General features: G+C 48.0%; 1 protein-coding gene and 1 pseudogene across 1 annotated transcript in view; one reads left to right on the forward strand and one right to left on the reverse strand.

The window, feature by feature from the left end:
* The window catches only part of Znf341 (zinc finger protein 341), a 48,641-nt gene that overhangs the window by 14,985 nt on the left and 11,577 nt on the right, over positions 1 to 22,079 (reverse strand). The window contains 8 exon segments of the mRNA XM_010628387.1: positions 3,466 to 3,674; positions 5,911 to 6,101; positions 8,373 to 8,566; positions 10,518 to 10,608; positions 11,928 to 12,123; positions 18,979 to 19,150; positions 19,152 to 19,201; positions 20,027 to 20,176. Of these exon segments, the coding sequence (XP_010626689.1) occupies positions 3,466 to 3,674; positions 5,911 to 6,101; positions 8,373 to 8,566; positions 10,518 to 10,608; positions 11,928 to 12,123; positions 18,979 to 19,150; positions 19,152 to 19,201; positions 20,027 to 20,176 (1,253 nt within the window).
* On the forward strand, positions 13,921 to 16,555 carry LOC117287220 (annotated as a pseudogene).

The following is a 22,079-nucleotide window of genomic DNA, read 5'->3' on the forward strand; positions in this document are numbered from 1 at the left end:
AGATTATCTCAAAAACTAGAAAAAGAAGAGCTGGGGATTTAGCTCATGGCAGGGCCACCTATCTTGCAACCACAAGGTCCTAGATTCCATCCCTGGTACCAAAACAATAAATAAATAAATAAATAAAATAAAAAATGTTAAAGGGATGGGGATGTAGCTCAGTGCAAAGGCCCTGGGCCCAACCCCTAGTAGCACAAAAAAAGAAATGAAGGAAAGAGGAAGAGAAGGAGGGAGGGGGAAAAGCAAGCAAGAAAGGAGGAAGAGAGGGACAGAGGGAAGGAAGGACAGAAGGAAAGAAGGGGGGAGAGAGGGAGAAAAGGGAAGAGAAGGAAGGACGAAAGAAAGAAAAAGAAAGAAAGAAAGAGCCTGGTGTGGTGGCGCACGCCTATAATCCCAGCACTCGGGAGGCTGAGGCAGGAGGTTCGCTGTGAATTCAAGACCAGCCTGGGCTACATAGTGAGTTCCAGGTCAGTCTCAACTATATAGTGAGACCCTGTCTCAAAAAAACAAACAAACAAAAAAAAACAAAAACAAAAACAAGAAAGAGAAAGAAGGAAGGAAGGAAAAAAGAAAAGAAAAGAGGTGAGAGGAAAAGAAAAATGCACAGCAGAGATACAGTGACGTGTATGAAATTCATTGCAGAGGCTTGGGGAGATACCCACAGGCAGGCCGAGGCCTCATGACTCAAAAAAATCACAAGCACCAGACTGACACGACCCAGATGGAGCCACCAAACCAGCTCTACAGCTCCTGTGAAAGACAGAAACTCACTTGTTTAAGCCTCTGTTACTTGTGTCTGTGTTGTATACAGCCAAGCCTACATCTAAATAAACACAATAATCACTCTGGCAATCTCCTTGATCAAGCACCTATTTTACTCAAGGGAACACATCTACATGTCTTGTCCCTGTCTTATTTGATCCTTGTAAAGACTCCAGTAGATGCTGGTCATGTGAGTGCAGGTCTGTAATCCCAGCTACTTGGCAGGCTGAGGCAGGAGGATCACAAGTTTGAGGCCAGCCTGGGCAAGTTAGTGAGGCCCTGTCTCAAAATAAAAAATAAAAAGGGCTAGGGCCAGGGACTTAGCTCAGTGGTTCCACTTCCTGCCTCTCAAGCGCAAGGTCCCAAGTTTGATTCCCAGTACCAAAATTAATTAATTAATTAATTAATTAAAAAGGGCTGGATGTAGCTCAATAGTAAAGCACCCTTGGGTTCAATTGCCAGCATCATAAAAATAAACACAGTGTAATAAAAAGAAATAAGGTAGGCCTATTGAAATCCCCACTTCACAGTTGAGGAAACGGAAGCCCCGGGTGGCTGAATACTTCACCCAAGGTTATCCATAGAGATCTGAGCATAGGCAGGTGGCTCCAGACACCATTCCACCCCGAGGCCAACCTACAGTTCCCACCGCTCAGGAAAGGACAGCAGCATTCTACCACAGTCTACAGTATGCACTTGTTTACACACCTGGTCTGCATTTAATTAGCTCTGAATGCAGAAGCCTCACCGAGAAGGGTAAGAGAGGTCACTGGCCAACCCCATTTGTACAAATGATGTACAAATGACAACCCTCATGGCAGATGCAGAAGGAGGCCCCAGACAGCCTTCCTTGCTTTTTGGCTATCCGGGGGGACTTGGTACCAGAGGGCAAATGCAGGTGAAAAGCTCACAGAGCAAAAACCCAGGGTCTCAAGGAGTCAGGGGAGGCACGCTGAGCAGCTGTAAGAAAAGGTGAGGCAGAGGTGTCGGAAACAATCCACAGGACACACTGGGCAAGCTGGCCAAAGGGGCCATGACTCCAAAGGGACGACAGGGAGAGCTAAGGAGGAACAGCAGGTGGCAAACCAAGGCACCTTATCGCTTCTACCAAAGAGACCCTCCACGACTGCAGCAGGGGGCTAATGTGACGGGACAGGCAATCCGGAAAAATCACCCCCAGTAAAGTCTACACTCGGTCTCTTCCTTGGTCAGCCTCAAAATCGGCACCTAGGTTCACTTTAGCCTACATCTTATAGATTATACAGCAAATGAATCTTGTCATGATTCTCACTTTCCAGTATGTGCTTATTCTCTCTCTCTTCACTTTAAGAATCAGTGTATTGCTTTGACTGTAACCTGCTTTGTAGAAGATAAAGTAAACCAACTGTTTCTGTTTTTGCAATTCTGGGGAATGAACGCAGGGCCTTTGCACTGAGCTATGTTCCCAGTCACCACCCCTCCTCCCCCTTTTGGGGAGGACAGGATTTGCTAAGTCATTAAGTTGTCTAGACTGGACTCAGTCTTTTAATGTTCCTGCCTCAGCCTCCCAGAATGCTAGGATTACAAGCACGTGCCATCAAGCCCAGCTATATATTCATAATTTTTTAGTCTAGAAAAACAAAACAAAACATTTTTTCCTTTCCATTACAAATGAGGATACTGGTTTCCCTTTTAAAGGTTTTTTTTTTTCCCCCTATGGCAAATGTCTGCCAAGGAGAATATGATGGCTTGTATCTAGATATCCCCCAAAGCCTCCTGCAGTCACAGTGGAGCTTTCTGTTTGTTTTGTTTTGTTTTGTTTTGAGACAGGGTCTCACTATGTAGTCTAGGCTGGCCTTGACTCACTGCATAGCCTAGGCTAGCCTCAAACTCACAGTGATCCTCCTGCCTCAGCCTCACAAGGGCTGGGATTACAGGTGTGCGCCATCACACCTGGAAGAGTGGACTTTTTAGAGGTGGCTGGATCTAGGGTTTGTGCTGCTTGGATCAAGGACATGATGCTAAGATCGATTCACAGTATGATGCTAGGCTGAAGGGTGTGAGTGCTACCCTCCCTAAGGGCGAGAAGGCTGGTTAAGACAGAAGGGACAGAAAGAGCTATGGTCAGGGCTTGTCATTTGCTTGTGCCTTGCTGCCTTTTGCTTGCTGCCTGCCATGAACTATTTCTCCTCTGCAGAGCCCCTTTGCCATGCCGCCTTGTCTTGGAGCCAGCTGATTATGGACTAAAATCTCTACAAACTGTGAACTAAATAAACTTTTCCTCCTTAACTTTGGGTGTCAGGTATTTTGTCTCAGCAATAAAAGAAAAGTAACTAAGACAGAGAAGAATAATGCAGCTGGGCGTGGTGGCGCACGCGTGTAATCCCAGCACTTGGGAGGCTGAGGAAGGAGGATCACTGTGAGTTCAAGACCAGCCTGGGCTACACAGTGAGTTCCAGGTCAGTGTCAACTACATAGTGAGACCCTGTCTCAAAAACAAAAAAAAAAAAAACAAAGAGAGAGAGAGAATGATGCAAGGAGAGCCAGCATGTTTTCCTCACCTGTGCCCATACCAGGAGCCACTCTGCCAGGCTGGACCCTAGCCTGGAGCCTCAGTTTCCCCTGTGGAAGTGTCTCACTTTTCCTGAGTGGTCAGTGAGGCCACAGTGACTCCAAGCCCTGCCTGCTAGCCCATGCACCCAGGCGGATGGGGGTGGCACGTACTTGTAGACAGCACTGTCCTTCTTGGGGCTGTGTTGCGGCAGCCAGCTGTGGGAGTACTGGTGCACACCCAGGTCGTACAGCGAGGGGAAGTCCTTGCCGCAGAGGTGACAGCGATAACTCAGCTCCTCCTGGTGGCTCTTGATGTGCTCCAGAAATGTGTCGAGCTTGGGAAAGGTCTGGGCACAGCTCTTGACCACGCACTTGTACACCTGCGGGGAGACGCTGGGCAGGTGAGGAAAGGAGAAGGGCCACTGCCACCACTGCCCCTGTCTGCTACCACTGACTTTAAGCACTGCCAGAGAATGCCCTGACCTCTTTTCCCTGTCCCTGAATTCTGGAGCGCCAATTTCATTTTGATTAGAGGGTTGTTTTCTCTCTGTGTAGCCTGGGTGCACACAGAAAAATCCAGATACTTGGGGGTTGATGCAGCAGGACCACTGCAAGTCTGAGGCCGGCCTGGGCTACATCATGAATTCAAGGCCAGCCTGAACTACATAGCAAGACTGTCGAAAAAGACAGAAGAGAGAAGGGAGATCATCTAAGACCTGGAAATACAGTGAAGGGATGACTGTGTCCTTTCAATGTCCCGCTGGAGTAGTTTGCTCAGGGCACGCAAACCTGAGCAGACTTAAGAATCCCAGACTGCTGGGTACCACCCCCAGGTATCTGACTCGGCAGTGTGGCAGTCTGAATATATGGACTCCTGACCAGGAATACTCAGGCGATGCTCACACTGTTGGTCTGGGGACTTCACTTTGAGGACTGTGATCGAACAGGCCTGCCCAGGGTCCTCTCGCTCTCTGGAGAATGGGGATAGTTTTGAGAATTTACTATTAATTCAGGACCCAGGCTCTCAAGTGAAATGTTAACTTGTAAAAATCTGATCCACTATAATGATTTTTGTCAAGGAGAGAAGGTAACCTCAAAGGTCAAGGTGTTGTTGCCCCATAGAACATGAACCAGATTTGTATCTAATTTAGCAATCTGACTTAGGGGATCTTTTTAATTTTATTTAATTATTTTATTTTGTTTTATTTTATTTTATTGAGACAGGGTCATGCTAGACAGCAACACACTATCCTCCTCCCTCACCTTCCAGAGGGCTGGGATCACAAGTGTGCACCACCACATCTGCCTTTCATATCCTTTTTGAACTGGTTTTGTAATCCTTCCAATTCTTTCATTAATGATTTTAAGGAAAATTCTGATTCATGTTTAGAGTCTCATTTGTATATAAGAATTATGTCTTTCACATTTTGGAAATTTTACTTTGACTAGTAGCACATATTCCTTGGGTTCCTACACAATGTCACACACTCTTTCTTCCTAACAAAGTAAACCCTGATTTGCTCAGGGTGGCAAAACACCTAATTAAAACATTTAGTCCCCTAATCCTACATCTAGTGCCAGCCATGTGACTCCCTTCTCACCAACAGGAGGCAGTAGTTCCAGGGAGCACCGCTCCCAGAACAGAGATGCAAACGTCTCCTAGGAGAACTCCCCCAGTTGTTGCATTTGTCCTGATGTAGATATGACGGAGACATAGTCTCTGCTCAGCGACCCTGAGGATGAATGTCACAAGCTAAGGAGAGCAGAGAGGAAGCTAGAAGCCTGTCCATCATTACATATGGACCCACTAACGAGCCCAACATTGCCTACTTATGAACGTCTTTTCATATGAGAGAAATAAAACCCGAACTAGGAAGTCAGTGCTCCATTGTCTGCAGGATAACACACACTGAGTAAAAGAGCACATGTACTGCCCCTGACCTGGGAGATCTAGAGAACAGTTCTAGGAAAGGTGTCCTTACTCCTGAAAAGGTTTCCACTGCTCATGAGTGATTCTATGTCTGCACTGCTCCCGAGGAAGAGTGACCACCCTCCCAGGACCACAGGATGAGCCACAGTGGGGGACACAGCCCTGCCTTATCATGGTGGTAACCAGCGCTGGAAAGACACCCAAGTCTGGATACTGGGCTGAGTCACCTGACGGTCTCAGACCTGGAGCTGCCCTATCCAGGCCTTGTGCTCTGTGAGATGACAAACTTCTCAACTCTTTACATCAGCTTGAGTCAAAGGCTTCTGTGATTTGTCCCCAGGATCACCCAATTTAACTCCGTTAACCACTAAGGATAAGAGCTGTGGGAAAAATCTTGAGGGGCTGACTCCTGTCCCTTTGTAGGCAGCATTCAAGACCACACAAGCCAGTGGTGGTGCAGGCCTGGGAGGCTGAGACAGGAGGATCATAAGTTTGAGCTCAACTTGGGTAACTTAATGGCTCAGCAAAACCCTAACTCAAAAATAAGTTTAAAAGGTACTAGGGATAAAGCTCAGTGCAAAGGTGCTGGATTCAATTTCCAGTAACACACACACACACACACACAGCCTGCACAGTCAAGGCTCATGAGGGGTGACTGTGGCTCTTGCTGCCCTCTGCTCACTTACCTGCTCATTCTTATGCTGGGTCATATGGGACTTGAGCTGGAAGTAGGTGCTGAACTTGTTGGGGCAGAACTGGCACAGGTAGGAGCTGTCAATGAGTACCACCTGCTTGGGCTCCATCTTGTCTCCTTCGTCCTCACCTGCTGTGGGCAAAGCCTGGGGCTGTGGCGCACCTGCCAGGGTCTGGCCCAGCCCTAGGGAGAAGGCCGAGGAAGAGTCAGGCAGGGAGTCACAGGATGCCTACTGCGCTCCTCTGTGCTCCCCCGCCTACTATGTGCTTTGGTGGCAAGCACTGTGCTCTGGGCACCCGCTCCCATCCAACGCAGATGCTAACTGCCTAGACGCTGCCCTGCCACACGGCCACAGCTGGTGCTCCGGCCGCCTCCCTGCCCTTCCCTTGGACACTGCGAACCTCTTTCCACGCCTTGCTCCCCTCATGATGCTCCCAGACCCTGGTTCTAAGTGGAGCCCCTGGCTTCGCTGTCCCTCCCACACTCTCCTGTCAGGGACCTCTGACTTGTCTCTAGGCCCACAGCCAGGCTCCTAAGAGCCTCCATCATGTCTGATAAATGGTTGAAGCTTTGGTACTGGCCCCCGCAGGTGTTGCCAAAGCAACGGGAAGAGCAGTCCTCCTCCAGGGAGCGCACAAGACTCTGAGGACATAGCTACTTCCAACTGGAAGCACTGACAGAGGGCACACGCGCGGCCACACAAGTGGGACTGCGTGCAAGGGCTCTGGCTCGGGCGCCACACCATCCCCCATGAGTCACACCTGGCATGGGCCAGTCCAGACCCATGTGTGCTGTCAGTATAAACACACACTAGATTATAAATCTGGTTATAAAGAGCAAATAAAATATCTCAATATGGCTGGGAGTGTAGCTCATTGGTCAAGTGCTTGCCTAGCACACGTAAGGCACTGGATCTAATCCCCAGTGTTGCAAAAAACAGAAATAAACAACAACAACAACAAAAATGCAACAATTTCTTTATATTACATGTCAAATTGGTAACATTAATAGATTAGGTTAAATAAAATATATGATTTAAAAAAAATTTTTTTTTGGTGTTGGTGCTAGGGGTTGAACTCATGGCCTCATGCAGGCTAGGAAAGTGCTCTATCACGGAGTTACAATCCCTCACCCCTTTTTACTTTTAATTTTTGAGACAGGGCGTCGGTAAGTTGCCCAGGGTGGCTTCCAACTTGAGATCTTCCTGCCTCAACCTCTGGGTAGCTGAGCAAAATAAAAAATAGGTAACAGGAAATGGAAAGATAGATCTTTTTACAAGAGAAGGAGACAGAAATAGAGGGAGGGGAAAGGAAGGGAGGGTAAGAGAATGAGAAAGAAATTAAGATGTGTTATGCACAGTGGTGCCTTGGTTCACCAACTTCATTTGTTCCACGATTTCGGGAAATGGTCACATTTGTGTTCACATGGGAAAGATGGCCACAATCACATTCATCATCCAATGGAGAGCTTGCAAACAAAAACAAAATTCTGGGGCCAGGGATTTAGCTCAGTGGTTCCAGCGCCTGCCTCGCAAGCACAAGGACCTGAGTTCCATCCCTGGTACCAAAAAAAAAAAAAACAGAAAAAAACAAAATTCTGCCAAACGCTTCTGTTTGCAAACTAAACTGTTCACAAGTAAAAGCATTCATGAACCGAGGCACCACTGTACATGAACCAACTCGCTGAGAGGAATGTAATCATTGTGTACTACACACATGGATTAATAAAAAAATTAAAACTGAAGAAAGACTGTTGAGTGTAGAAACTGTGAAATTATATGTGGTGCTCATGTTAGAATTCTCTCAGCAGCACTGGGTTTAAGCCCACAAGAACAGTGCTGGAGCAGCACTGACCCACAGCAAGGATAGGACCCTTCGCTGAGGAACAGGCTCAGGCTCAGACAAACAAGCATCCCACAGAGTACAAAGTGCCCTGGAGAGCAAATGCCACAGAGCTCGGACAGGACTCTGGTCCTGAGCAACCACAGTAACCACATGGAGCAATATATTAAAAATAGATTCTAAGGTGAAACCCAGGGTCAGCACCAGAAAAAAGCCCACAAAAATACTGGATGTGGTGGTGCTTGCCTGTATGCCAATACTATGGGAGGCTGAGACAGGAAGATCACAAGTTTGAGCTCAAAGTGAGCAACTTAATGACTTTGTAAGACTCTGTCTCAAGATAAAAAATATTAGAAAGAGCTGGGGATGAAGCCATACACACACATACACACACACACACACACACACACACACACACATAAGTATTTAATTAGCGATGTCTGCTACCGGTACATATGAAAATAATATCACATTCCATGTCCCATTTTAAAGATAAAGTAGATTTCAGCCCAGAGGGAGCACAGAAGTTGCCTGAGATCACTGTGCTAGCAACAGAACCTAGGAAGCTGCAGAAGAGAGGTGTGGGGATGGCAGCTTTCCTACTTCTACCCACCTGTGTTTTCTTCATCCTCTTGTCTGCTGGGGTTCAAGGCCATGACCTGTACCGTCACAGAGTTGCGAGAAACAGTGCTGCCACTGCGCCCTGGAGGCCACACCTTGTGTGTCTGCATGTGTTTCTTGACGTTGGACTTCTGTGCGAAGGCGCGGCCACACGCGATGCACTGGAAGGGCTTCTCCCCAGTGTGGCTGTGGGAGACAGGGCTGGTCAGCAAGTGAGCGTGAACAGCCAGGATGCCCAGAGGGAACTTCCGGAAGCTGCTGGCTGCCATCTGACACCATGGCAACACATCCTCGTGCTGAGTCAGGCAGGCCACGACACTGAGCGGAATCAACCGTCCCTGGAGTCCACGTCCTCTGTGAGGTACACCCTGTCCTCACTGCTGTGAGCCCACTCAGGTAGGGACTTCAACACCCTACCTGCCACAGCACAGAACTTGTACCACTCTATATTTTTCTTTAAATCTTTGTTTAAACATGGTGTTACTAAGTCGCCCAGGCTGGCCTCCAATTTGCGATCCTCCAGCCTTAGCCTCCTAAGTAACCAGGATCACCCAGGACTGGCTTCCACCCACTTTTTTTTTTTTTCGAACCCAGGGCCTTCACTGAGCTACATAAGGTCTTGCTTTACAACTCAGGCTGGGCTTTGTAGCCCAGGATCACAGTGATCCTCCTGCCTCAGCATTCTGAGTGCTAGGATTACAGGGATGCATCACCACACCTGGCAATTTCTAGCCCTTTTTATTTTTTTATTTTGAGATGGGTCTCACTAAGTTGCTAAGTTTCTCAGGTTGGGCTCAAACCTGCACTCTCCTGGCCTCAGCCTCCCAGGTGGGGGCCACCATCTCCAGCTTCAACTTGCTTTTTTTAGAACTTAGAACTTAGCAGCTGCCACAAGGGACAGCGTCTATCCAGGCATCTCCATTAACCAGCTTCAACTTGCTTTTTTTTAGAACTTAAAAGTTAGCACCTGCCACAAGGGACAGCGTCTATCCAGGCATCTCCATTACTGCTCAGTCACCGGCCAGCAATGGTGGAGACCAGTGACTCTCAACTGAATTTAAATGTGCCTTTAGGGGCCACCTGACAACATCTGGAGACATTTTCAGCTGCAACAGCTGTAGGGTAGAGTGTTACTGCTATCTAATGGTTAGGTGTCAGGGATGTGCTTAAACATTCTACAAGGCACAAAAGCACAGATGGTCCCTACAGCAAAGAATGATGTGACTGGAATCTGAAATGTCATCCGTGCTGAGGAAGAAAAGTCCTGGTCTAATCAGAGTCTGCCTCCTAACACGGCTGGAATCTCACACACACATATGCACGCACACTCATATTCACTCTCTCTCTACCTCTTTCTCAAGAGATAAGAAGTCAGGTGCAGTGGTGCACATCTGTAATCCCAGCACTCTGGGAGGCTGAGGCAGGAGGATCAAGAGTCTGAGCCCAGTCTAGGCAACTTAGCAACTCAGTGAGATGCTGTCTCAAAAAATAAAGGGCTGAGGCCCAGGGATTTAGCTCAGTGGTTCCACCGCCTGCCTTGCAAGTGTAGGGACCCGAATTTGATCTCCGGTACCAAAAAATAAAATAAAAGGCTGTGTAGCCCAGGCTGGTCTCGAATTCACAGTGATCCTCCTGCCTCAGCCTCCCAAGTGCTGGGATTACAGGCGTGAGCCACCACGCCTGGCTCTGTTTTGTTTTTTTGAGACTAGATCTCACTGTGTAGTTCAGGCTGGCCTTGAACTCACTACATAGCCACTATGTTGTCTCAAATTCACAGAGATGTCCTGCCTCAGCCTCCCCAGTGCTGGGATTACAGTGCACCACTACATCCAGCCTCCTTGCCCATTCCTGAGACAGGAGGCGTCATGGCTTGTGCTGAGTGAGCCAGGAGCACCTATCGCACCCTGGCAGAGCCTGGCACCTGGCCAGGCAGCCTCGCATGTCTGTAAGACTCCTCTAGGTCAGTTCATCCCCACACCCAGTTGATCACAGGGGGCAGGCCCCCTCCATTGGCCCTGCAAAATGAGAGGGAAAACCACCATGACTAGGGCTGTAGGCCCAAACACCATGAAAGGATAGACAGGCTCAGCTGTCACCCTGGACAGCCACCTGCCCCCAGGCCCTGTGTCCCGCTGACCTCCGGATGTGCTGCTGCAGGTCAAAGTTCTTTGTGAAAGACTTGTCACAGTAGGAGCACTTGAGCTTCTGAGCCTTTGGCTTCCCTGCAACTGAGACACAAAAAGGGAGGAGACCGTGAGGCTGGGTCCCATCTGAGGGCAGCAAGGGCTGCCTCCAGCCACCGCAGCCCCAATCCACACAGAGGCAGAGCAAGAACCACTGCTGAGCTCCTCACAGGGCTCAGGAGGAAAGCCCAGGACATGAGACGGTTGGGAAAGCAGCAGGAACCTCAAGAGTTCCCCTTTGCCCCAGGATGCAATCTGGCTATGGCTATAGCACTGTGACCTCTGAGCCCTGCCAGCCTCATCAAACCCTCCGTCTCCGTCCAGCTGCAGAGCTCAAGCCTGCTCCCACCTCAGGGCCTCTGCACCTGCTGGTACCCTTGCGCGGAGTACTGGTCCCTTGGATACTCACAAGGCTGCTTCCTTCTCTGCACATGGACAGGCAGCAGTGTCTTCCAGCCTCCCCATCCCAGCGACCTGCTAATCTCCTTCCTAGAGCAATTCTGCCTCTCTTATTAGACTGCGGGTAATTGAGGGCAGAAGACCGAGAAGGCTGACATAGAGCCTGGCACAGAGACGGCCACGCATATTTGTGGAAGGAAAGAAAGGAGGAAATGGCTGACTTTGCAGTCAAGTTCTCTATTACTCCTGTCTCCATTCACGCCTGCTTCCAACACTGCCCCCCAGCCCATACTCTGCGGTTCCAAAAGGGTGGCGGACTCTGCTACTTGCCCTGTCCTTCCTTCCACACAGATCCCCTAAACAGGGGGAACGTCAATGTTGCTGGCAGAAACAGGCATTGCCTTTCTTTGGTACGGCCATCTGACTAAGTTCTCACCAATGAGAAGTCAACAAAAGTCTCACACAGAACTGAGGGAACTTACGGAAGCCGGGAGGTACCCTTTTACCCTTCCTTTCTCCCTTTTACTGCCTGGAATACATAAAAACTGAAGACTGGAGCTCCAGCAGCCACCCCAGATGAAGAGGTGAAATGTTAAATGAAGCCACGCTCTGGGACGAGAGGAACAGAAGGACAGAAGAAACACGGGGGCCCCGCGAACATGCCACATGATTCCCAGGCTGCCCCATTCTATGGCGAAAACAACATTTTATCATTTTGAAATGACTTCTATTTTAGATTTTTACATTACGTGCAACCAAACTTAACTATCCTAAAAGGAAAACGTGAAACCAAGCAGCCTGTGGCTAGAATAATTCCAACAAAAAATGCCAGCCACCGTAACCCTGCACCTGTGGTCCCACAGTTCATACCAGGAAGTTCACAGCCGTGCCCAGGCAGGGCAAGACACATCTGAGCTACTCATGGTATCTGGGAAGAAAGCCCAAGACACAGGCTGGGGGCTCACCTTCCGGGAGTCCACCGGCTCCTTTAGCCCGTCGGGTCTTCAGCGTCGGTGGGGGTTCAAAGGTGCCCACCGTGCCCGCAGTGGCACTGGAGAGAGGGGCAGCAGGGTTTGGTCCTTTCGGTTTGAATCCCTGCTTGCCGGGGCTGTACACGGGGGGCGTGGGGTACACAGGGGCCTCCACACACTGGCTGGGCACCTGGAAGGACAGCACTGTGAGGAAAAGAGGCCTGGCTGCAGCCGGGGACTCTCACTGTGGCCCTGATCTGGGTCACTGCCCCTATGTCTCCACCCTTCCCTCTCTCCCTGGCTCCATCACCCCAGCAATGGTCAGGACTCCTTTGAGCTTCATGAAGCCAGCTGCCTAGGCCTCAAATACAGACCCTATCCTTTAGCACCCCAGTGACCTTGAGTTTCGATTTCTCTGTCTGTTTCCATCCCTGTAAAATGGGGCTAATCACTCTTGCGAGGTTGTTGCGGACTAAATGAAGTGATGCATACACAGCCTAGCACAGTGGGTGACACTCAGTACACACTCAATAAACACACAGGTGCTTAGTGCTGCTCACACTGCTATTAGCAGTGGTTTCCCAGCACAGCCTGGGCCTCATAGCTATTCCCCCTCCTCACTGACACCCCCAGATGCTGCCGCAGCAGGCGTCATGCAACTGGGAGGCAACCTGATGCCGCAAGAAAGCACAGGCAGAATTCTGAGGCACTCAAACCTAAGCAAGCCTAAGCTTAGAGAAGGACAGGGGTCCCCTGTGTGCAGAGCTCAAGGATTTCCCCTTCACAGGGCTCCCTGGGTCATCCTGTCCCAAACTCCACTTCCTAAGCTCCTGCTTATACTTATCAGCATCCAGAACAACATATCTTACCCAGTTATCTTGTCTCTTATCTGCTTAATTCCATGAGGGCAGGGAGCTTTTGCCGCTTCTGCTCACTACTTTATTTTACCCAGGCTGACAGCAGTTTTTGGCAGAGTGGGCACTCAGTAAATGTTTGCTGAATGAATGAATGTACAGCAGCACTCAGCTGGCAGCTGGTGTGGCACCCATACGTGCTCACTCTGGAGCCTGTCTGCCAGCCCCTGGCGTCATTCCCTCACCCTTTTGTGCTCACCCCGGAACGCTGGGGTGGGAAGCTCGCAACCCATTCCCTCGCCCACGTGGTTTACCCTGACAGGCCCTGTCCAGGAGAAGCTGCTGTGAGATGGAGATGCAGAGGGGAGTAGAAGGCTCCTCCTCTAGCAGCAGTACTGGGACACAGAGGGGGTTTGCAAGTCACAAGCTGTGGTGTGGCAGACGGGTGGTCAGTTGTGGGCCGCAGGGCAGTTTCAGCATCCACTGCAGTCCCAGTCTTTACCTCTGTGCTAAGCTACAGAGTGGACCTAAAAATCAGGGCCACTCACAAACCGTAGCTTAGCTTTTGTCCCCCTAGCCCTTCCCTCAGCTCCATAAGCACCCAACTTCCTGCACTAAATCCCTCCCCCGGAAATACCTAGCATGGTTTCTGTTTTCCTGATCAATCCCTGACCAACACAGCACTCAGGAAATATTTGTCACATCGCACAACAAAAGAAATCAGCAACAGAATAAAGAGACAACACACAGAATAGGAAACAAATTTTACCAGCTATTCCTCAAAGAACATCTAGAATATATAAAGAACTCAAAAAATGGGCTGCGGATTTAGCTCAGTGGTTCCGCCCCCGGCCTCGCAAGCGCAAGGACCCAAGTTCGATCCCCAGTACCAAAACAAAACAAGAACTCAAAAAAAGTAGACTGCCCAAATTTAAAGACCCAGTCCAAAAATAGGCATCTGAAATGAACAGACACTTCTCAGTTGAGGAAGTTCAAATAGCAAATGAATACATGAAAAAATGTTTAATGTCAATGGTCATCGGAGAAATGCAAATTAAAACAAAAGTGAGATTTCCATCCGGAAAGAATGGCTATTATCAAGAAATCAATCAATAACAAACGCTGGCAGGGCTATGGGGAAAAAGGAGCCCTTCTCCTTCATTAGTGCAACCAATATGGAAATCAGTATGGAGAGTCCTCAAACAACTAAAACTAGAGGTTCCACTTCACCCAGCTATACCTTTGTGGTATCTTCCTGGAAGAATGAAAGAACCATAGCACAGTGACACAGGCACACCCATGTTTACAGCAGCACAGTTTATAATAGCTACATCTTAGGAACAGCCCGGATGCCTATAGGTGGACGAGTGGATAAAGACGTGTTTTTTTTATACAACAGAGCACTGCTCTGCCATAAAAAGGATGAACTTCAGACCTTTATAGCTAAACGGATACACACTGATACCATACTCTTAAGTGAGATACGTCAGACACGTAGTTAAATACTGCATTGTGAGAAACCAAAAGTGGAAATAAGGACTGAAATATACAATGGATGTCGGGAAATAAGAAGAAAGTGTTCAAATGGGAAGGGGAACAAGGGGGAAGGGAGGGAGAAAGGAAGGGAGGGACAAGAAAAAAAGTGAAAGCAGAAGGAAAACATGGAAACAAAGCTTCTTTACATAGGACTTGAGTGGGGGAAAGGGATAAAATAAAATAAAATTTATTTAGAAAAACTAAAACTAGAGGTTTCATTTGACCCAGCTATTTCCCTTCTTGGTACCTTCTCAAAAGAGTTAAAAGCATCATACCACAGTGATATCTGCATACTCATGTTTATAGCAGCACACTTTGTAATAGCTAAATCTTGGAAACAGCCCATGTGCCCATCAACAGATGAATGGATAAAGAAAATGTGGTTTTTGTATACAATGGAGTACTACTCTGCCATAAAGGATAAACGTGAGATATGAAGGATATTTTTAGGTAAATGGATGTACCTTGAAACCACACTTTTTTTTTTTTGTTGTTTTTTTTGAGACAGGGTCTCACTATGTAGTTGAGACTGACCTGGAACCCACTATGTAGCCCAGGCTGGTCTTGAACTCACAGCGATCCTCCTGTCTCAGCCTCCTGAGTGCTGGAATTAAAGACTTGCACCATCACGCCTGGCTTGAAACCATACTTTTAAGTAAAATAAATTGGACACATGTTTAAATATCGAATTCTCTTCTGTGAGATATCCAAAGGGTAAATAAAGAGCAAAGTGGAAGACAGATATTGGAAAGTAGGAAGAAAACGTTCAAATGGGAAGAACAAAACAGGGGGAAGGAGAAGAAAAGGAAGGGAAAAGAATAAAAGGAAAAATGGAAACAAAGCTTTTATAAATAAGGAGGGGATATCATGTAAAGGTACAAGATCCCAATAATAAATGTAACTATTGTTTGCTTTAAATGTACCAGTAAACTTAACGGGGGAAAATGAGGGGAAGAAGGGTTGAAGGGAGGAGAAGTGAATGGGGAAAGAAGAAGAATCAAGATCTATCAGGAACAGGTACAAATTCCCTATGCTGTTGGGCCAGAGATTTAGCTCAGTGGCACCACGCCTGACTCAAAAGTATAAGGTGCTGAGTTCAATCCCTGCTAATGCCAAAAAAATTCCCTATGATGAATGTGACCAATATATATCAAAAGCGAACCGTAAATTAAATTTTTAAAAAAGAAATAATTGCCACATGAATGAATGCACTCATTATCTGAGGCACTCCTGAGTAAGTAGGTGGCTGCAAGTGGGTTAGGCTCATCTCCCTTAACATGTTTTTTCTTCTTTTCTTTTTCTGAGCTAAATCCCCGGCCTGTCCTCAACATCTCTGGCAAGGGAGCTCCCTCTCGCTTTCTCTCTCTCTCTTTATAGTACTGGGAACTGAACCCAGGGTCTTCACAACGAACTACACCCCCAGCCCATGCTGGGCTCATACTTGCAGTTCTCCCGCTTCAGCCTCCAAGAGTGCTGGGATGACAGGAGTTCCCACATTAAAGGAGAAGAAACTGATACCTACTGCTGGGTGCAGGGCGTGGTTGTGCACACCTGTAATCCCAGCACATGGGAGGCTGAGGAAGGAGGATTTCCGCAAAAAAAAAAAAAAAAAGCAGTGGAGTTCTCCCGGCTGTGTTAGGGCAGCTGGTTGGAGTGAGGGCTCCAGGGCTCCGGTCAAGCACAGTGGTGTCTCGAGCAGGCCCATGCGTGAGCAGCCGGCATCAATGGCAGTGACTTTCAGCACCAGGAGAACACTGTCATGCACTACCAAATGAGTGTGACCCTCAGGTGTGCAATTAAGAAGCTGATCTATGTGGATCTGGTCATATGGCTGCTGCTGGTTGCCAAGATGAGTATGGGACATCTGAGGCTCTTGTCACACAGTCAGGTGGCCATGCCTTATCAGTGGGAGAACCCATATCTGCTGAGCATTGTGCCCTCTCTCTTGGGTCTTCTCTCCTTCCCCTGCAACATTAGCTACCTGGTGCTCTCCATCGTCAGCAGGGCGCCCTTTCCAACGCTCCTCTCATTTACGGCAGCATGGAGATGCTTCCTATGGAACAGCAATGCCACCGCCACGGCAAGGCCTACCGCTTCCTCTTTGGCCTCTCTGCTATCTCCGTCATATGCCTGGTGTTGGTACTGGAATCCGAGTGCGTGCCTGGGCGTCGTACTACAGCCAGAAACTCCCAGACTCGGTTCACCATGACACAGGAGAAGAAACGTAAATGAAGTGTCCCCGATGAACTGCTCTGAGAGATGAAGCCTGGTCCTCCACTGAGTGGTAACAGGGGTAGAGGAACTGTTTTAAAACCTGGTGATTTGGGAAGCCGCTATGTTGGCACCTACTACTAGGCCCAAGTTTTGGCCTGGAGTTCTGTTGCCATTTACTGAAGTAGCAAAATTAAATTTATTCCTGATCGGCTAGATTTGACTGACCAACAGCTGTGAAACAAGACTTCAGTGGGGTGAAACTGAAGCTCTTCAGAATTTTTCCTTAAGTATGAGCCTTATCCTTGCCTCCTGTTGGTCATTCTCCCAACTTGGGAGACCTTAACCTCCAAGACTGCAAATTTTCCTTCCATTTGTAGGTCGCAGGGCGGGAAAAGTATGGAAAGCCGCTCCCCTTGCAAGTTCTGCTTTTTACTGCAAAACATTTTAATTAAGAATCTAAATAAAGTTAAGACTGCCCTGTCAAAAAAAAAAAAGCAAAAGTATCTACTGGGAGCTGGGGATTTAGCAGTGGTGCCACCACCTGCCCCGAAAGTGCAAAGTCCTGCATTCCATCCCTGGTACCAAAATAAAAACTTACTAGAGCTGGACGAGAGGTGGGCCACAGGCTGAGGACTTAGCTAGGTGCAAAGCCTGCAAAGCCAAATACACTCCTGACTGTGCCCTCTAAGAGCACTGTCATCTGCCTAGAGAACAAACAGCAGCAGCTGTCCCTCTGCTGGTCTCTCCCTATACCAGACCACCATCATGCTCTTAGCAACTGTTTTTTTTCTCTTAAATTCTTTTATTGGTATATTTTAGGTACACAATAGTTACATTCATCACTGGGAACTTGTACCTTTACATGATGCATCTTGCTTCTTTTTTGCCCATTCTCCTGTGCTTCCTTCAACCTCTCCGACCTCTCCCTATTTGCAAAAGCTTTGTTTCCATTTATTTCTTACAGAACTTTTTTTTTTTTTTGCGGTAGTCCTCAGAGAAGCTTGTTCTAGTCTTCCAGGCCAGGGCAGATCTCCTTGCGGGCTGTCACAATGTCACACACCTGGTGGCAGGAGTTCCCCCTTGTCTGGGCTCTCTTCACATACATGCACCTGTGTGGCTGAGTTCCAGGGAGAGTCTGGGGCCCTGTGACCTCACATGCAGGCAGGCTGCATCTGTCATAACCATCAACACTGGTGTCTGGAAAGTCCCATGGACTCCATGAACTCAGAGTAGACTGCCTGTGGCTCAGCTGGTCAGCAGGGAATTAGTATGGTGCATTGCCGTGGAATGGCCCAAAGTCTTCGTCCCTCTCTGTTATCTGCACCTCGGCAGTGTGATTTTTGTTTTTTTGTTTTGTTTTTTTGTTTGTTTGTTTGTTTTTGTTTTTTGAGACAGGGTCTCACTATGTAGTTGAGACTGACCTGGAATTCACTATGTAGCCCAGGCTGGTCTCGAACTCACAGTGATCCTCCTGCCTCAGTCTCCCGAGTGCTGGGATTACAGGCATGTGCCACCATGCCTGGCTCTGCAATGTGATTTTACAGCTCTTCACATTAAGAAAAGAGGGTATAGGGGCCAGGGATTTAGCTCAGTGGCACTGCTCCTGCCTTGTAAGCGCAAGGTCCCGAGTTCGATCCCCGGTACCAAAAAAAGAAAAGAAAAGAAAAAGAGTCTATGGGTCAGGGGTAGAGCACTTGCCTTGCGCACTCAAGATCCTAGGTTAGATCCCCAGTACTGTAAAACAAAGAAACAAAAAAACAAATGGCATCTATTCCCTACCCACTGAATGCAGGCTGACCTTGTGACCTGTGTTGGTCAATAAAAATGACACTGCACCACTTACAAGCCTCAAGCAGCCTCAAGCACTTCCGCGTGTATTTTGGCACGGACATCATGGCCATGAAAACATGCTGGACAAGGGCTATGTGGAGCAGAGCTGAGGCACCCCACCTGTCTGAGCCCAGGCACCTTAGAGCAGCTGACAGCCAGCTGACCTCTAGACACATGGGAGAGTCCAGCCAAGATCAGCAGAGGTGCCTAGCCAACCAGCACAGCATGTGAATGATAAACTCTTTGTTATATACCACTGAGGTCTTGTGAACAGTCCTTACATAGAAACAGCTAACTGATACACTTTACTTGTTAAACCATGTTAGAGATGGCTATGCTGATAATGGAGGACCTCTCCCAAAAGCAGGAATTCCCTGGGAGTTCTGACTTTCACCTGAGGGCAGCTTGTATTTCTGCTACAACCTCCACAGCGTCCCACATTCCTGTGATTTGCACTGTGCATCTGTAGTTGCAATGTTTTGATTATGGTTCTTCTTTCCCACGATGCAGCATGCTCCACAAGGTCTGGGGGTGCATCTGGTTTTGCTCCCCATGGTTTCCCCAGCACAGTGCCTCGCATACTGCTGCCACCCCTGCACAGTGCCACTCACCTCCAGGGGTGGGTAGGGCTGCATCCCCAGTGCCTGGATCTCCACCGTTCCACTCCCAGCCAGGGGCACACTGGCACTGTACACTTCCACCACGCCATTCCCACCAGGGTTGGGGCGCCTGGTGGGCCCCAGGCTCTGAGGGGGAGGGGGAGGAGGCTGGGGAGGTGGAGAGCGGCGGAGGCTGGGTGAGGTAGTTGGGCACTGAATGCATGTTCAGGCTGCTCTGAAATCACAAGAGAAAATCAAAACATTAGGGTCTCTGGCTCTCAGCTGTCTTACTCATCAGCAGGGAAGGACTTCTGCTTTAGCCAGCACATGGATAGGACAGCTACTCCTAGGGCAGCTCAGAGGACAGGGCTAAGAGCAGTAGGGAAACAGTCACAGGAGAATTCTGAGGGTGTCAGCTTCTCTACGAACATAAGCAAAACTGGCCCAGCTAGTGCACAGAAGGGTTAACAGAGGAGGCCTAAAGTTGTCATCACAAGAAGGGCTTGTCTGTAGGACTGGCTCTTGATTGGCATCTGAAAACTTGGCTTTGGAACATTCCCTTGGTTAATAAGGCTGTTTCACCCACCAGGGGCACTGAGCACTCTGTGCCAGCTCACTCGACTCTGTACCAAGAGTGTGCTTGATGGTGAGCTCCTCCTCCCCTCCGGGAGTCTAGGATTTTCGTCATGGTGGCTGGCTGCCTATATGTATTAGAAAATCCTCAAGGAGCCACTATATATTGTCTAATGGACATGGGATACCTTCATTAAGAATAAAAACAGAAGTCAAAATAGCCAGACTATGGCTGTGAAATGTTTAGTGGCAGCTTCCTCACTGCAGCAGGACTGGCCAAGGGCAAGGCTCACAGTCACCCTCAGCACAGGAGAGCTGCAGTCAAGTCCCCTTTTTCTCCGAGATCCTGGGTCTGTTGGACTCACTGCGCATGCCTATAAGTGAGACCCTTGGAGTTGTGCTAAGCATGCGCAAGGTCCTCAATCTGATCCCCAGCACTGCCAGAGAAAGAACACAGAAAGACTGGTGAAGCCTGGGGCCTCCTTACCTGCACGGGGGGCGGGGCCGGGGGCATGGGCTGGTCCAGGGATGTGAAGGCCGACATGGCAGACATAAGCACATCGTCGCTCACCAGGATGTTCCCCTGCACCAGGGTCTGGATCAGTGGGGACGGGGGCACTGTGATATACGTGGAGATCTGGACAGGGAGACAGAGAGTGATTAGACACACATGTGACTCTGTGAGGAAGCTGAGGGGCAATGCTAATTCCGGGCTCTGGAGTTCCCACCTCTCATGCTCTCTCCTGGGCCAATCGCTCCCCCGCCTGCGCTTCCACTTAATCATCTACCAACCTCAGAGTTCCACCTCTCTGAAAGACACACACAAGCCGGGCGTGGTGACGCACGACACTCGGGAGGCTGAAGCAGGAGGACTGCTGTGAGTTGGGCTACATATTGAGTTTGAGGCCAGCCTGAACTGCATAGCGAGACCCCGTCTCAAAAAAAAAAAAAGCACAGAAGAAGACACATACCCTAGTTTCTAAGAAAACACTCACATGTTTACAGGAAGTCCACAAATAAGACAATTCCACACAGTCTTGTTCCTAACAGTGAAAAACTATAAGCGAAATTAATAGGACACACATGGGTAAATACCGAATAGTTTCTCTGGTGTGAAAATCTGAAAGTGTAAATAAGGATCAAAATGTATAATTGATAATGTGTAATAGGAAGAAAAGGTCTAAAGGAGTAGGGTAAGTGGGAGGAGTAGGGGAAAGGTAAGAAGGGAAAAGAAAAGTATGAGAAAAGGAAGAACATAGAAACAAAGTCTTTGAAAATAGGGAAGGTGGAGGGGGCAGGAGGAATGAGGAAAAAACAAGAACCAAGATATGTTCTATAAAGGTACAAGACGCCGATGATGAATGTAACTGTACTGTACACCTACACTGTACCAATAAACTTAAAATTTTTTTTTAAAACTGTAAATAACCTAAATGTCTATCAACAGCGGAATGCATTAAAAATAATATAATATAATCATCAAAAAGAATACCATACAGCATGAAAAATCAAACTGCATAATAATATGTAGATTACACATTCTTATTTTTTAAAAAACCTAACTCTTTCCACCATCTTTTTGTTGTTGCTTTCCACCATGTTTTTATGCCGTGGTAATTGTGCACATGAATGTCCTGGGTGATGGTCTCAATTTTAGTATGGGTGCTGCCGAAGCGAGCACATGGCTGATGGTCTCAAGAGCACCAGCAAGGCTGAAAACAGGGAGAGGCCAGGTTCTTCTGAGGCCTGCTCCAAAGGGGTCATCTGGTTTCTTTCTAACTGTGATGGTGAAGCACAGCGACATCAGTGGATTAGAAATCACTAACGATCACAGGGCGGGAAAGATTGTTGGGAGCCTCACAGGAAGGTTACACAAGTGCAGAGTGATCAGCCCCAGGTTTGGTGTGCAGCTGAAAGCCTCAGAAAAATGACAGAATAATCTGCTCCCAACCTGTCAGTTTGGTTTCACTGTACTGACAACCTCAGCTGGCACCATGGACCATGAAGAAAAGAGATGAAAACACACGGGAGAGAAAATCCTGGGATTCTTTTTCTAGGGATGTAAAACATACATACAAATAAAATGCCTCAACAGACAAGAAATTAATAAAACAAAAAACTAAAACGATAGTGTAATTCCTACAGTCACTGAAGTAAATATATTTCAAAGTATCTGATAAAGGATAGCCATCCACAGTTACCTAGGGGAAGGGGAGAGAAACAGCACCAAAGAAGCCTTGATTTGTAACTTTCTAACTTTTAAAAAAGAGAAGGGAAGCCTGTATTACTGGTAAATGTACAAATTAACAAAAATAATATATCAGGGCCAGGCAGGGTGGCACACACGTGTAATCTGAGCACACTGGATGAGGCAGGATTAAAAATTCAAGCTCAGCCTGGCAATTTAGTGAGACACTATCTCAAAATAAAAAATAAAAAAGCGGGCCAGGGATTTAGCTCAGTGGCACTGCGCCTGCCTCACAAGCACAGGGTCCTGAGTTTGATCCCTGATACCGCAAAATAAATAAATTTTATATATA

The sequence above is a fragment of the Fukomys damarensis genome, unplaced genomic scaffold, assembly GCF_012274545.1.
Source record: "Fukomys damarensis isolate Sample0158 unplaced genomic scaffold, DMR_v1.0_HiC HiC_scaffold_22, whole genome shotgun sequence".
NCBI classification, from domain to species: Eukaryota; Metazoa; Chordata; class Mammalia; order Rodentia; family Bathyergidae; genus Fukomys; species Fukomys damarensis.